Raw genomic sequence first — 17,050 nt, 5'->3', positions numbered from 1 at the left:
GCTGAGGTGGTTCGGACATGTAGAGAGGAAGGGTGAAGAGTATGTTGATAAACAAGTGGAGTATATGGAGTTGGAGGGAAGGAGGAAAAGAGGCAGGCCCAAGCTCAGGTGGAGGGATAAGGTGACAGAGGATCTTAGGGAGAAAGGATGGAGTCCGATGGACGCCCTGGACCGGAGAACTTGGAAGAGGAAGGTTAAATCGGTGTGCCGACCCCATTTAACATGGGATAAGGCATAGTGAAAGAAGAAGAAGAATCAACACCATTCTCATAAGTCATAGCTGCTTCAGCTATAATTCCTCCTCAACCAGCATGCCAAAATATGTGCAGTGATTATACTGATGTCTTCTGGAAGTCTTCTCTCTTATGTATTTCCTAAAGAGGGCAACTGTAGCTCTCTTCACACCCAATGTTATTAACTCTTTTCTTTCTCATCAACTTCCTGTTCATTCACAATTGATATGCTATTCGATGAAGAATATCTGATTTATAGGATTACCAAAAACTAGTATATATGTTTTTTAATGAATTTCAACAATACAAAGTAATGCTTAACAAAAGTAGACTTGCACAGAGAATGTGACAATGGAAACTTTTATACTGATTTATTAGGCTGAGAATTTTAATTTCAGTCATTTGTAAAGTGAAATTAAAATAAAGTGCATGTAATTCTGATAATGTATCTTTAACAAGATAAACTGTATATGATAGGTTGCAAAACAATTGAATCAGCACTGAGAAAAAACAAGCTAATAAGATAAAATGACTGTATAAACATTCTGTACATTTATTGTTCCTATACATATTCCATAATAATCATTACAAATACTTAAGAAAGGTTGCATATGTTAATGTCACTTCAGCTCAGTGAGCATTAAAAGGTTCTAAAAAATACTCTTTGTTATGATAACCCTGCCAACAAGAAGATTATAAACCTATTGCACAGCATCACTGTGATAGAACATATAGGAATACTGCTATCAATACTAAACATGGTACCTTTTGAAGCATATAACGGCACCAATAAGTAGACTGGTGGTGTGATATGGCTGGTTGGTGCAAGAACAACTAAGGTCATACTGTGCCATTACAAAAGTTACAGCAGTACACAAGGTTAAAAAATAAGTTAACTAAATAACACCTTATGAATTAAAAAGCTGAAAAATGCCAACACATTTATGCATAAGAACACCAGCTTCTTCTGGTGAATCATGTAATCAATGCAAAGTAACTACGAGCAAATCCAAATGGTGAGTTTTGATATTACCTCATTATTCACTAATGTACCATTGACTGAAACACTTAACTTACTAAATTCACAATTTCTCCCCGATACATTTCAGCTATTTAAATTCACAGTACAGGCAGGTCATTTTACATGGAAAGGGAAAATATACAAACAATTAGATGGAACAGCTATGGATTCCCCACCTCTTCTCCCCCATTAACCAACTTCTACATAGAACATCTGGAAAAGCTAGCTATCAACACAGCCACTCTCAAACCTAGTCTCTGGCTACGCTATATTGATGATGTGTTTGCTATTTGGCCACATGGCCCAGACACATTGAATACATTTTTAGTGCATCTAAATAGCCAGCACCCTAAAATCCACTTTACAATGGAACTAGAAGCCAATGAATGCCTGCCCTTCCTGGACACACTGATCACACGTCTTCCAGAAGGTTCCTTATCGTTTTATAGAAAATCAACAATATGGTATCTTAAAAACACTAACCCATAGAGCTACAAAAATCTGTTCCAATGACACTGTTCTCACTGCTGAACTTTCTCACCTGCATTACACCTTCCTAACCAATGGCTATAATCCCCATAACATAGATAAAATACTAAATGCTACCCAGAAACCCCCCACTATCTACCACAGAAGACTACAACAAAACTATCACCATCCCATACATTAAAGGCATATCTGAAAAGATATCTAGGGTGCTTAACAAACACCAACTACGCACTGTATTTAAACCTTATGTGAAATTGGCAATGCTCATCGGTTCACCTAAGGACAGATTCACTCCTTTATCACATCCAAGAATCTACGAAGTGTCCTGTTCTTGTCATCGAGCCTACTACTGACAGACAGGAAGAACTGTAGACATCCACTTCAGTGAACAAAAAAAAATATATCCGGTACTTTCACTATGGCAAGTCGGGTCTGGCAGACCATGCTTTGGATACCCCGGCACACAGTATCAATTGGGAAAAAAACAAAAGTACTGCACAAACTTCTACAAGTCAGAGAGGTTGTTCCTGGAATCAACAGAAGCCTTAAAACATACTCCAAACCTTAACAAGTATGGCCGTATAAATCTACCATAGATTTGGGAGACAATCATCCTAAGAGCAAATTAATATTTATTTATTTTAATTTTATTTTTTTCAAAACTTTGGACTACTATTTTTCAAAACTTTCAAGGACTACTATATTTTTTTTCAAAACTTTGGACTACTGTTTTTTTTTTTAAACTTAGATGGTGCTGCATTAGGACTTCAGTCTTATGTTGCACGCTGCAATTACTTATACTAACCCCACTGTTACACTGGATTGTAGTTGTCTCACAATTGTAACAAACTTTGTTTGTGTGCTCTGAAGATGCTAGATATAATACCAGCGAAATATTAGCTTTTAAGTTAATAAATAGATATTTTCTTATCAATCTGTGTTCGCATCAATCTTCATAAAGGATGATAGCAGAAATCTCACCTCCTGTCGAAATGAAAGCTATGCCTTCTACTCCCTTGCAAAAGCCATTGGAAGCAACTTCTACCCCTATTTCATCCAGATGCAGAACTATTGCAGCACCTAACACTGATCTCCTGGTATCATTATTTTCCTCCAATTCCTGAAGAGATGACAAGGGAAACTGACTTCTGCCATACCAGTAACTGAGCACCATATGTATGCTTCCTGTGGTTTTTTTGGCAAAAAGATGCTGGTAGAATACCAAATAACTTGGACACTAACATCTTCTGTCTCAAAGTTATCTCTCCCTTATACTCAAACATTGTGCTCCAGAGCTAACACCTGTCTTTTATCACATCTACAATCTTCTATACTCAACCAGCACTTATACCAATGCATGGAAGCAAACATACATTCAACCTATTTCAAAAAAAGGGAGATAACAAAATCTTACCAACTGCCATCACTTCAATCTTCTCCAAAATAACGAAGAGAATCATTCAACAGTCAACTTCTACACTACCTAGAAGCCCACCAGTATCGATTCTGCTAATCTAGAAAAGTAAGCAAAAACATATGCTGCTGCTCTTGGCATTTCTAGGGGCTTTGATTGTGCCTGAAATGGAGATGTGATAAAAAAAATTGCTCTTTTGTGGTCTATCTGACACTCTCCATATACGACTTGACACCGAGATTTCGCTGTGGTCATTGTGGATGGTACCCTATCTTTAAGCTTTGCTACAGTGGAAGTGTGTCTCAGGGCTCTGTTCTCTTGTTTTTCTCCTAACAAATTCGTTCATAGATCATCTCTTCCTCGCACTCACTTCAACCTATATCTCAGAGATACACGGTCTCACTCCGACCTAGAAGCCATCATTCTTCTGTTTTGTGTTGAGTCTGCTCGGCATCCCTTTTCAGGGCAACTTCAAACACACCGAACTTGCTTCTCCTCACCTTCATTTATTCTATTTACCTCTATCCTCTGGAGCAGCCTTCCTAATGAAGTGCTTCTCAACAACTATAACATTCAACTCTTCCAACAAAAACATGAACAGATGTATTCTTTCTCGATCCTCACTACATCCCACATGAGATAATATACAAGACATTTATGATCAGATGAGTCTATATAAGGTAATTCTTCGTGCAAAGAGTTGAAAGTTTAAAAAACTTCACAATTTTCCTGCATCTGAGAAAACTTGCCTCAATGTATGTCGCTCAGCCATATTGGCAAAAATTGCCTTCTTTTCTCTCAAGTGCTGGCTTTTCACCAGAAAATGACATTTGGTAAGGTGAGTGTTATAACACTCACTCACACCTAGAAACAAACAGAACAAGTTTCTTTTCCTCTTCCTTCATCCCTGCAATTGCTGCACTATGGAACAGTCTCTCACCTGCTGTGTTTCCCAAGGAATACAACTTAAAGTCATCTGAATCAAATGTAAACAAATTCCTCCTTTTCCAACCCACTACCCATACACAGTACTAATGTACTATAGGTTGACCAACCAACCTCCTGTGTATGGGCCCAACACACACACATATATATATATATATAAAATAAAATAAAAAAAAAGAGAAGAAAGATGGGTAACTAGAACAACATCCTTTCTTCTGTCTCTACATACACTAGACTGCCAATTATTAATTTCAGCTTTAAGCTCATGAATTTATTTGTTAATGTCTCTGCCAGGATGACTGCCATGGCAGCTGAATTAACTTTGTTGAAACATATGACTGTGTGTAGTGATTGACAAACAGCATGTAGATAAGCCCAAGCTAACCATAGTGCAACATTAAACTTAAGCATCTTTACCTGATACAATAACTGTAAAACATGACAGAGTACCAGATGTGGATAGAACACAAGAGAACAGATATTGCAAGTTTTTCCACTTGGGTATACAATAAATTAACAATTTGTTAATTTATTGTATAATGCTATGCATTATGGGAAGGATCACTGGACATGTGCAGTGCATTATGGGATACCGAGGGAATTGATGTGAAGTCATCAGCCTCTATATACAAGTAGCCCAGTTGTAAAGTTACTTCAAATGCAAACTTTGTTTACTTACGCTTGGATAAAGGATGAAACCAAGAATGTAATTTCTTGGCATCATTAATTTATAGTATAACCAAGTGGAAAAACTTTCAACTTGGTTATACTATAAATTCTGGCTCTAATCTAGAGTATTTTAGTAATAAGGTGCGACACCTTTTGACTATTTGTATATGGAAATATGACTTTTCCATTACTTCAACCTTGGTATCACTTCTGGGTGTGGTCCCATTGATGAGACCTCAATAAAGGTCAAAACCGGTCTGGGTAGTGACCCTTCCCATAATGCAGTGCATATATCTTATGGACATGTATAATGCTATGAATATCCAGTAGCCTAGTCATGAAGTTACTTCATGTGCAAACTTTGTTTGCTGACCCCTGGATATAGGATGAAACCAAGAATATAACTTCTTGTCATCGTTAATTTATACAAGAGAACAGATATCCCATAAAGAACTCAATAAGTGTATAAATCATTCATGTATCATAGTGGTTTTCTTTTTGTGTAGAAATACAAGCTGTATGGCATGTAGATCAGCAGTACAGTTACTGCATTTAACTGGAATCTTAGTGAAACAACATGGTCAAGTAAACCAGCAGCAGATCCAACAAAGGACTTATTTACATAGGTAGGAAATCAGAACACTCCACTCAGTATGCACTATGCAAATATATTACATAATTTAGCAGATATCATACTGACAGGCAGTAAGCGACTTCCTTGACTGGTACACAGTGAAAGCATGGCAGAGTAAACCTCCCATATTCAGGGAAAGTACTGTTATCTATATTCAGGATGAGAATAATAAATTTAGTTTAATCCTTTATCCAACTGTAAGCAAACAAAGTTTGTGCTGAAAATATCTTCAGGACTGAGGTAAAGTAGTGCAACTCCGAGCAAAAGTGGACCAAGCTCTCATCACTCCTTGTCTCAGTATTTCCCATAATGCAAAGCACATATCCTTGCAGACATGTATACTGCTATGCATTAAGGGAAGGGCCACTACCCAGATTGCAACCTCACTCATAACTCAGCCACTACCTCATTCATGTGTGTATTACATGAATGTACTAAATGGCAGTCATGTGTTCTCATACTGTACTTCCCAAAGAGAGAAACAATACTAGTCCTACAGTGGATGCAAAGATTTTACTTTTATGGCACAGTTAAGCGAGAAACATTTTCATTGAGCAAGAGAGCTAGTTCATTTGATTACACATAAAAGCCTTGAATGAATGATGGTGAAATACACCAGTATCGATTCATATACCGTGATGATGAATAGGATGCAACAACTGCAGAAGCAATGTGACCCATGATCAAGTAACACTGATAATACTCTAAATATATATATACAGTTGACCCTTGAACAATGCAGAGGTTAGGGGCGCTGACCTCCCAAGCATTCGAAAATCTACACATAATTTCTAACTCCCTAAAAAAGTTAACTACTAATAGCCTACTGTTGACAGGAAGCGTTACCGATAACAAAACAGTCAATTAATTGTCAACAAATGTTATACGGATTATATACTGTACAATAAAGTAAGCTAGAGAAAAGAAAATGTTATTAAGAAAATCATTAGGAGAAGAAAATACATTTACAGTACTGTATTTATTGATACCGTAAGTTTATGTCACCTGTTTACAAGATAAATTGTCTGTCTCTCTCTCTGTCAGTACTTACAACAATATTGCCTTATATGGCACAAAACACTGTAGATGTTATTATTATTATTATTCATGACACCTCCAAGGAGTCCTAAGACTCATCGCGGGAGAACACCTACAACTGTCTCAACTACTACACCAAACCTCTACTACGAATCATCTCCATCAACGCCATCTACTGCCCACCTCCACCACTACCACAACTAGTATTTTTTGTCTGTAAATTGCATGTGTTCTGAAGGGCTGATTTGTCTGTATGAGGGATGAAAAACCCGAGTTTCCGGGAGAATAAACCCTGCTACCTCCGTATGAGATCGGCTAACTCACCTTCGATTGAAATACATATTATTAATACTAGATATCAAAAATGTAAAGATAATGTAAAAAAGAAATTCATATTTATTTACAGGTATAACAATTTGTGTTGTGATAATGAAGAAGCAATATGATTTCTTAATGGTTGCCTAGTGTGATCGATACGATTGCATTATGGTAACCTAGCCCATACACTAAGGAATGAATCGTTATATTTTATGGTAATTAATTCATTAAATTTAATATAATTAATGTCGGATCCTTGTTTGGTGCAACTTATTTGAGAAACTCACATGGTTTCCCTCGATATCTCAAAGGCATTTGACTGGGTTTGGCACAGGGTCGTTCATTATGCGTCATGGTGGCTTGCACTCCTCAGATTTCCCCACCAATGCAGGAGTATCCCGTGGTTCTGTTCTTGCACCCACTCTCTTCCTCTTGTATATAAATGATCTACTCTCACAGACTTCCATTCCTATCCATAGCTTTGCCGACGACAGTAGACTCCATTCCTCCTTTTCATTCGACAAACCTGTTAGTGCTCGAATATTAGAACCTTCAAGATCTACCAGAGAACTGAATTCAGATCTCCTGGCTAAATCCCAGTGGGGCAAGGACGACCTTGTAAACTTCAATGCCACCAAAACCCAATTCTATCGGACCTCTCACAAGAAAGAGCTTGCATCCCTCTCTTTTACCTTCAGTAATACTGAGATATCCAAACACAATCAGATTTCTCTTCTTGGAGTGACTTGCACCTCTGATCTTTCCTGGCACAACCATATTTCAACTAAAGCTTCTGCATCCGCCAAAAAAATTGATGTACCTTTTCACACAAGACACTACTTCACTGCTGCTAACTCTATACGAAGTCCAGACACTACTTCACTGCTGCTAACTCTATACAAGGTCCAAATCTGCGCAGCCATAGAATACTGTTCCCAAATTTGAGGTGGTGCACCAAAATCCTAAGATTGCTCAATTCTATCCAGAAGAAGGCAATCCAGCTAATTAATGATCCTTTTCTCACAAACCCACTTCAATCCCTCTCTCTCACAGATGTTCAGTTTCTGCCTTGTGCCTCTTCTACAGATACTTTCATGGAGATTGCTCTGATGAATTGGCCACTATTATTTCTCCTTTCTCCTCCAAAATCATTAAAACAAGAGCCACTGCTAACCAACACCCTTTTACAGTCCACCTTGAAACTCATCAAATCAACTTCACTGCTTCCTCTTTTATTCCATCTACTTCTGTCCTTTGGAACAGTTCCACCACTCGGCGTTCCTCAAAGATTACAACCCTCGGCTGTTCAACCAAAATCTGAACAGACATCTCCTTTCTTCTGTTCCTCTTGCCCACGCATGGCACTAGTGTTCTATAGGTCTTGTGGCCTTTCATGTGTGGATCAGATATATTAAAAAAAAAGTAAATTTTATGCAGTTATAATTTAATACTGCATCATTACGTTTGTTTACATTTCTCAAGGGTCGATTGTATATTTCATTGGGATGAAGCCCCCTTTTATAGGGAAAGATGGTAGGCTATATTTAAAAAAGGTTAATGAACACAAATTGCCAAACACAAAGGCAGTCATGTGAAATTGTATTTAATATATTAATAGTAGTATAAAATTTTAAACATACGTGGATTTTTTGAAGTGATATTACAGTCAGTATGTAAGTTGATAACGATGCTGATAAATGTTATCAGAATTCAAATAATAAAATACAGAATAAATGAATAAAATGAACTAGCAAGAGACGAGAAAAAAAAAAGAAAGAAGAAATGATAAAAAAACAATGAAGTGAAAATTACCGATGTGAGAAGAAAGGAATAGAAGAATTAAAAAGAACCTGTAAGAATGCATGACTAGCATTCTATAATAACTAGTCTAATTAAACATGATTAACTAAAGTTAACAAGGGGGGAAAATGCAAAATGAGATAAAATTTTATTTCATCTCATTTTGAATTAGAGTGATAACAGCAATCCATTTATGGTCAAAAAACTTCAAAAGTATTGTTAAATAATTATAGTCCAGTAATTCAAAAAATTTTGCACTTCATTACATTAATGGAATAATAATACAAATAATAATAATAATAAAAAAAAAAAAAATATATATATATATATACACACACACACAGTTATTATTTCCTTACCGTTGATGTATTTGGTTGCCAAGGTCGGCCTCCAGGACCAGGTCTGAAACAAAGATAATATAATAAATATCAGGAATTGGTCAGTATTAGCATCAGTCTCTAATTAAGTTAATAAGGTTACCTTGTATTTAAAAATTAAAGCTAAAATTATAATTTCTTAAATTCACTTTTGTTATTTGGTTTTTTACATATTTCTACTTGAGAGGTTACAACAATTCAAAAACAATCAGCACCACATTGTTTACAGACAAATACATTTATTATTCATTTTAGATCAATTGTGGATATCTTTTGCATTAAATAATTAATAACAGATTTACAGAAGAGCCATAAAGAAGAAACAGACCATCTGTTTCTATAAAGAGAGGACAGCCCACAATTTTTAAATTCATGATGATTCAATTGAATGAGAGAAAAATATTTTAATGGCAGGTGGATTTGTACAATATGAGTAGTCTAAAGAGAAAGGAAACACTTAAAAAGAGAAAAAGAGAAACCTAAGAAACTACAAATAGACTTTTCATATATATATTTTTATATGGTATGGCTGTATGTGAAGAGGTTGGTTGAAAGTTAGCTAAGAAAACATTCAGTATGCATATCACAAGTGTACAGAGATACACAGTGTAAAGTGCAGTATGTATCTCTGTATACTGTGAAAACAGGAAATTTTTACAATGGAGTTTTTAAAGAAACAGTGAATAAACAGAAGAAATAATACTAATACAGAAACTTCTTGGTTGTTAGCATCAGCTTGCATTGATATTGAATACAAAAGTCTAAAAAATACACTTTTAGAATATTCAGTGGTGCCTCGTAATTCGTCCCAGAAACCAGTTCCAACTATGAATCATTCGAAGTCTGAATCAAGATATTACATAAGAAATCATGGAAAGCGAAATAACCCATTCCCATATCCAAAAAATTTCAATAATTTATTTTATTTTATCTATTTTAGGTTTTTTAATGTTAATAACTTAGAAAAAATTAAATAAAACATTCTTATATTTATTTTAATTATTACAACATAAAAATAACAGTGAAGAATATAAAAATCGCAAAGACGGAAATAATGCTGCTGTTGTTAAGCGTCTTCTTTCTGCTTCTTAGCTGGAGTTGAGAATGCTGATTCACGTTCTCTTTTTTCTGCAGAGAAGAATCTATCTAATGTTGTTTAGTGCTGAAGATTTTCTTTGATATTTTTAAAATAACCCATCATGTTGTCATCGAATAAGTTGATATTCCTGGTCACTACTGTCTTATTAAGGTGCTATTTTTCCACAATAGCTTGTGTTCTAACTCAAACAGAGAACAATTCTTGAAGGTTGGCATTGGAAATGCATCCTTTGGTGTCCTTCTCTAATTTTAAAATTTCTTTTTCCACGTCTTTTTGTTGTTGATCATGAAGATGTTAAAGTTCTTCTGTGCTGAGTTTTCAGTTTTATGATCATCTATTAACTCCTATACATCCTCATCACTCACCTCTAATCCCATAGCGTTACCCAAAGACAATTTAATTTACAACACTCTTCTTCACAGCTTACTACTTCACTGACTGAAACACAATCTGCCTAGAGCTTTTTCCAAGCAGAAATCATTGTTTTAATAGAAACTTCTTTCCATGCCTTATCAATGATCCTTAAGCAATAAAGAATGTTGTAATGCTCTTTCCAAAATTCTTTAAGAGTCAGTTCTGTGGCATTGGTTATTTCAAAGCACTTTTGAAACATAGCCTTAATATACAATTTTCTGAAGTTTGAAATCACTTGCTGTCCCATGGGTTGTATGATAGAAGTGGTATTAGGTGGCAAAAACTTTATCTTGATAAAAACTGAATTCACCAAATAAATCCTCCTCTAAATTTGGGGGATGAGCAGGAGCATTTTCCATCACTAGAAGAACTTTTAATGGTAGATTTTTTCAGTAAGATAAGCTTTTATAGTGAGAGCAAATTCTTGATAAATCCACTCAGTGAAAAGCTCTCTGGTAATCCAAGCTTTCGTGTTGGCCCTCCACATAACACTGAATTTGCTCTTTATGACATTGTTCTTTAAAAAACGAGTGGATTTTCAGAATGTTAAACAAGCAAAGGCTTTATCTTATAGTCTACACTAGCATTACCACAAAGCAGCAAAGTAATTCTATCTTTCATAGGTTTATATCCCTGTGCAGTCTTTTCTTCTTTTGTGATATAGGTCCTTTTGGGCATTTCTTTCCAAAAAAGACCCGCTTCATCGCAATTAAAAAGTTGAGATACAAAATTCACATCACACTTGCTTTCATATATATTGCTATACACATTATGGGATAAGTCAGTACCTGAGTACTGACTTATCCCATAATTTAACCTGAGTTAAATCAACAGAGAAGTTAAATCAACAGAGAAGTCATGTTTTCCATATACAAGTACTACTTGTTATTTGGAAAATGGTGTATCATCATATTATATAATATGGTGACAGTGATGTGACTTCAGTAAAGATCTCATCAGTAGTCCAGGTAATGATCCTTTTTGTCTTTTTGTAATGCATAGCAGCATATATAAATAATATGTGTGTTCGTTCAAAAAGAAATGTGTGTTGCACTACATGAAGTCAAGTCTTTATATACAATTAGCCTGGTTACAAAGGTACTTCACATGCAAAATTTGTTTCCTTGTATTTGGGTCAAGGATTAAAACAAGAATATAGTTTGTCAAATATGATTTACAACGAGTGAGGTTAAGCTTCCTTTGGTGGCTTCTGACTGAAAGTGGCCAATCAGTACTTCGTTGATTTTTAGTAAGAAATAAAAATCTCTAAGAACGAAAACGAAACAGAAGTTAAAAAAGCAATTGTAAATTTCCCTTAAGAAGCATTATTTAAAAATATTTTTCAGTTGTGCAAGTTTCATAATGAGACTGGTAACCATAACTTAAGATAAAGTGAATTGTCATACATACTCTTTGACCCAGAGATTTGCTGTACACGCCCATTAAAAATGTGATATGTTCACATGAACATTAAATTGTATTCTTTGTCAGATGTAAGGTTGCAGTAACAGTGAGCACATAGCCGGATGAAAAGATGTGTGATAATGAATTTTAAATTTCGTAATACTTTCAGAATGCAAAAATATTCTTGCCAGTACCACAATCTCTGGTATCAAGAACTACCAATATGCATTACCACTTGTGGCCCTTAAAAACTGACCTATAGGGCTCTTGACCTCCCCTGTATCAGATCAATATATATATATATATATATATATATATATATATATATATATATATATATATATATATATATATATATATACACACACACACATACATATTAGGAGTAAAATAAACAAGTTTATAAAATTACTTGGTAACCCTAATATATATATATATATATATATATATATGTTAAAGATGCCAAGCTATTTTAAACCTGGTTTTACTCCATTTCCCAAGTAAGAAAACAGACAAATAAGTCAAGTTTGCGCCTGCATGTATTGCAAGACTAGGTGACTCGTAAAGTAGTACAAGTCTAGGCATCTCGTGGTAAATGTGGAATAAGCTCTGATCACTATTCTTAATATTTACCCTTAATGCAAAGCCCATCTCCTTGAGGAGATGTATGATGCTATGTATTAAAGGCAAGGGGCCACTACCCAGACCGGTTTCGACCTTTATTGAGGTCTCATCAGTGGGAGCCAGGCTTAGAAATACCAAGGTTAAGTAATACAGAGCTTATAAGTATTTTACCAAAACAAGTTACCATAAGGTGCTTTGACCTTATTAAATAAAAATCTCAGGATGAGAGATATGTGCAGAAAGTTTTTTACCTTGGGTATAATATATGTTAAAGATGCCAAGCTATTTTAAACCTGGTTTTACTCCATTTCCCAAGTAAGCAAACAGACAAATAAGTCAAGTTTGCACCTGCATGTATTGCAAGTCTAGGTGACCCGTAAAGTAGTACAAGCCATATACTTGCAATACATGCAGGTGCAAACTTGACTTATTTGTCTGTTTGCTTACTTGGGAAATGGAGTAAAACCAGGTTTAAAATAGCTTGGCATCTTTAACATATATTATACTCAAGGTAAAAAACTTTCTATATATATATATATATATAGTAAAACTTCACTGCCAGCTCTAGCTATGATCAAATGAGTCAAGAAAGTGACAAGGGCTAGAGAATACCCCTTAGGCAATGCACCTTACACCACTCGCTCTCACCCATTTCTCACCCTACAGCTGCGAGAAGTGGGCGAGGACTACTGCACCAAAGGCAGTTAAAGAAGTGAGCCCAGTGGGTGGAGAGAATGTTGCAAGTGGGAACACTGAATGTTCGAAGCATGACTGGAAGGGGCAAATATGATGAGGAAGTTGGACATTTTATACATACAGGAAACGAAGTGGAAAGGGGAAAAGGCAAAGGAACTGGGAGACTGGTATAAATTGTTCTACTCTAGAGCAAATAAAGAGGGAAGAAATGGTGTCGGAATTGTGGTGTGTGGCAGAATGATAGGCAAAGTACTGGAAGTGGGTAGAAGGAATGACAGAATCATGCAAATGAAACTGGGTCTTGGAAAAAAGCAAGTGGTCATCTTATGTGCATATGCCCTGCAAGTTGGCTGTGTAGCAGAGGAGAAAGATGAGTTCTGGAACATGCCAGATGAAGAAATCAGGGAACTGAAAGATGGAGAAAACTTGATCAGACACGCAGGAAGACGAGAATAGGGACTGTGAAAGGGTGCATGGTGACAATGGAGAGAGAATGACGAACCAGGAAGGAGAGAAGATTGTGGCCTTCACAGTAGCGTTTGATCTGGAAATTGTGACCTCATTTTTCTGCAAGAGGAAAGAACATTTGATAACATTTACAAGTGGTAACAACAGTTCACTTAAGGAAGTAGCAAATTGTAAGGTAATCCCAACAGATTAAATAGCGCAGCAACACTGGCTGCTGTGCGCAGACTTTAAAATAAGGTCAAAGATAAGAACTTTTGGAAGCCATGGGATGAAGACAATTAAGTGGTTTCACTTAAAAGATGAGTGTGTGAGGAACCTTTTTAAGGAGAGGATGTTAGAGAGAATTTCAGATAGACTAGAAAGTGTACAAGATTGGTGGAGCAATAATTCAAAAGTGATTCTGAGATGTGCAATCAAGGTGCTTGGTGAAACATCTGAAAAGATTAGAGAGCAGAAGAAGGATTCATAGTGGAATAATATTGTACAAGAAGCAGTGATGGGTAAGAGGGAGGCAAAGCAGAAGTAGGAAGAGTCAAGAGTGGAAGAGGACAGAGAGGAGTACAGAATGAGAAGCCAAGAGAGTTGCTGCACAGGCCATGGCATATCAAGATCTTTATGATCAATTAGAAACAAAGGAAGGAGAGAAAAAAATCGATTGGCAAAATGTAGAAATAACACATCAAATAACATCTTACATGTGAGACAGATCAAAGACTCTGGAGTAAGAGTATTAAGGAAGGATGTGGATATAAGAAACAGATGAAGAATATATTTGAAGGGCTTTTCAATGAGGAAAATGCAAGGACTCACAGAGAAGCCTTATGAGGGGATTGTGCAGAACATCAGTAGAGTGGAAGTGAAGAATGCCATAAAGAGGATGAAGAATGGAAAATTGGCCCCTGACATGATCCCAGTGGAGGCATGGAAGAGGTAATTGACCTGCTGTGGGATCTGTTCATAAAAGTTTGCCAACAGGAAAATATACCCAAGGGGTGGAGGGAAAGTACTCTTGTCCCCATCTATAAGAGTAAAGGGGATGCATAAAACTGTAAGAATTACAGAAGAATAAAGTTGATGTCCCACACAATGAAAATCCTAGAAAGGGTTCTTGATGGAAGACTAAGGAAGGAGGTGCAGATTGCAAAGGAGCAATTTGGCTTCATGCCTGGTCAATCGATGAAAGATGTTATCTTTGGGTTACTGCAGATGATCGAAAAGTTTCCAGAGAAATGACGGGAGCTACATTTGGTGTTTATTGATCTGGAGAAAGCGTACAATAGAGTACCAAGGCAAGGTCTGGAGGTGTCTGAGGGAGAAGAAGGTGCCAGAGAAATATGTCAGGCTGATGCAGGAAATGTACAGAAATGTGAAGATAAGAGCTCAGACTTGCCTGGGAGAGACAAAGTTTTCAAGTGACAGTTGGCTTGTATCAAGGGTCAGCATTAAGTCCGTTCCTGTTTAATATTGTGATGGAGATGGTGACAGAGGAGGTGAGAGAAGACACGCCTTGGACAATATTATGCGGATGATATCATGCTGTGTGCAGAATCAAGAGAAGTGGCAGCTAAACTGGAAAGATGGAGGAAAGTACTGGAAGAGGGAGAGAGGTACGAGCCTGAACAGAAGTAAGACAGACTGAGAAGGAAGTGGGATGCAGGATACAAGCTGGATGGAGGAACTGGAGAGAGAGAGATGCCTGGAGTGCTATGCGATAAGTGGGTGCTGATCAATCTAAAAGACAACATCTACAGGACAGTAGCGAGACTAGCTATGACATATGCTATGGAAACTGTGGCTCTGATTAAAAATAACATCAGCAGGATGGAGGAAGCAGAGATGAGAATGCTTAGGTGGATGTGCAGTGTGACCAGAAAGGATCGTCTGAGAAATGACTATGTAAGGGGAACGGTTGAGATAGTTTGAGTCATGTGATGAGGAGGGAGGACGAGTATGTGGGAAGAAAGGTCATGCAGATGGATGTGCAGGGGGAAGAGGAAGCGCAGGTGGCCAAAGAAGAGATGGAGGGAGACTTGAGGATGAAAAACTTGGATGTGGTTACAGCCCAAGACAGGAGGATGTGGAGGAGACTCACTAAAAACAGCAACCTTACTTAAGTGGGAGAAGCTGCAAAAGAAGAATATGCTGAACACCTCCTGTTCACTACCTCAATTCTAATATAGGATTCTGGCACATCAGCCACTGCAAAATCTCCACCTGGATGATGCACACCTTTACAAAATGATCACTCAGCAACTCAACATTTCTTTTGCTTCTGTCACCTTCCTACACCATCAGCACTGATTAAAGTCATCCTTCCATAGTCATTTTTTCTATTATAAAAACAGGCTATAATAGCCGTAATTATAATAATATTGTTCAAGAGTAGCAGCATGGGAATTTTCCCAGAAACTATACCTAATTTTTTCTATTGCTTGCTAGATAAAAAAAAAGTTCTTTTGGATTTACTTTGGCCTGCTTAGCTAATTTTTTCTCATAATCTGATTTGCCTCCCTTACCATACTAGTATTTCTTCTGGCTTGCACTTTGTGCTGCTCATGAATATGCTGATTACCTTTCTCTTTATACTGCCTCCACGATATATATATTTTTTTGCAGCTCTTTAAAAACTCATCTCTACTCATCCACTTAATCCCCTACTTGGTTTATCCTTCTAATCATGGGAATGCATGTTAAATGATGCTATTTCTCTCAAACAATCCCTGACAACTTTCTACTCATGATTCTTTTCTTGTAGCTTCTCAAGAAATGGCACTGCTCCTATATGGCACCTACATCTGTTATAATTACTAGCTTATAGTTACATAAACATGTGGAATCCCCTCTCAAGCATTTGTTTTACAACTTCCCAGAATATGATTGAATGTTCACTCTCTCAAATTGGAGGCAGAGTGTCTACCTTGTTTATGGATTATATCTTCTGATGATGTTATGAGATCCAGCACTCTCAAATCTCTGGTACCCTCCATGACATGCTGTTTCAGGTATTATCTTTGGTAACTGTATAAATTTTCAATTCCATCTTACCATGCCCCCCCCCCCCCATTCCTCCCTTCAATGTGTATGGATTTATTGTATTTAGTACCTTTGCTAAAATATTGCTTCCCAATGTCAGGGATCACTGCCCCTGACATTGGGAAGCAGCATTGTCAGTACTGACACAAGGTTGAAGCCAAATGATGACGGAAAAGCTTGTGATCAGAGATCTGCAGATGGCAATATGATTATATTGTGTACGTCTGTAATACTGCAGAGCAGAAAGCAAACGGAGAAACTACTGCTCTACCTTATCTCCACAACAACCACCATGGCGAGCAAACCCTTACAATTGGCCCCAAGTTCCCGGCGTCCATTAAATGGGACAGCGGTGCGAAGAATCTCTGGGCTCA

General features: G+C 36.8%; 1 protein-coding gene across 8 annotated transcripts in view; it reads right to left on the bottom strand.

The window, feature by feature from the left end:
- The window catches only part of LOC150092876 (single-stranded DNA-binding protein 3-like), an 846,537-nt gene that overhangs the window by 269,933 nt on the left and 559,554 nt on the right, over window positions 1-17,050 (bottom strand). For all 8 annotated transcript variants that reach the window (XR_016550498.1, XM_090414347.1, XM_090414349.1 and 5 more), the window contains one exon: window positions 8,921-8,963. Coding sequence is in view for 7 of the 8 variants with exons in the window: in XM_090414347.1 (XP_090270473.1) it covers window positions 8,921-8,963 (43 nt within the window). In the remaining variant the exon portion in view is untranslated. The remainder of the gene's footprint in view (window positions 1-8,920; window positions 8,964-17,050) is intronic.

The sequence above is a fragment of the Typopeltis vanoorti genome, chromosome 25 (genome assembly GCF_054136105.1).
Source record: "Typopeltis vanoorti isolate ZY-2024b chromosome 25, IOZ_Tvanoo_1.0, whole genome shotgun sequence".
NCBI lineage: Eukaryota > Metazoa > Arthropoda > Arachnida > Uropygi > Thelyphonidae > Typopeltis > Typopeltis vanoorti.
This window is presented reverse-complemented; position numbering and strand designations above follow the sequence as displayed.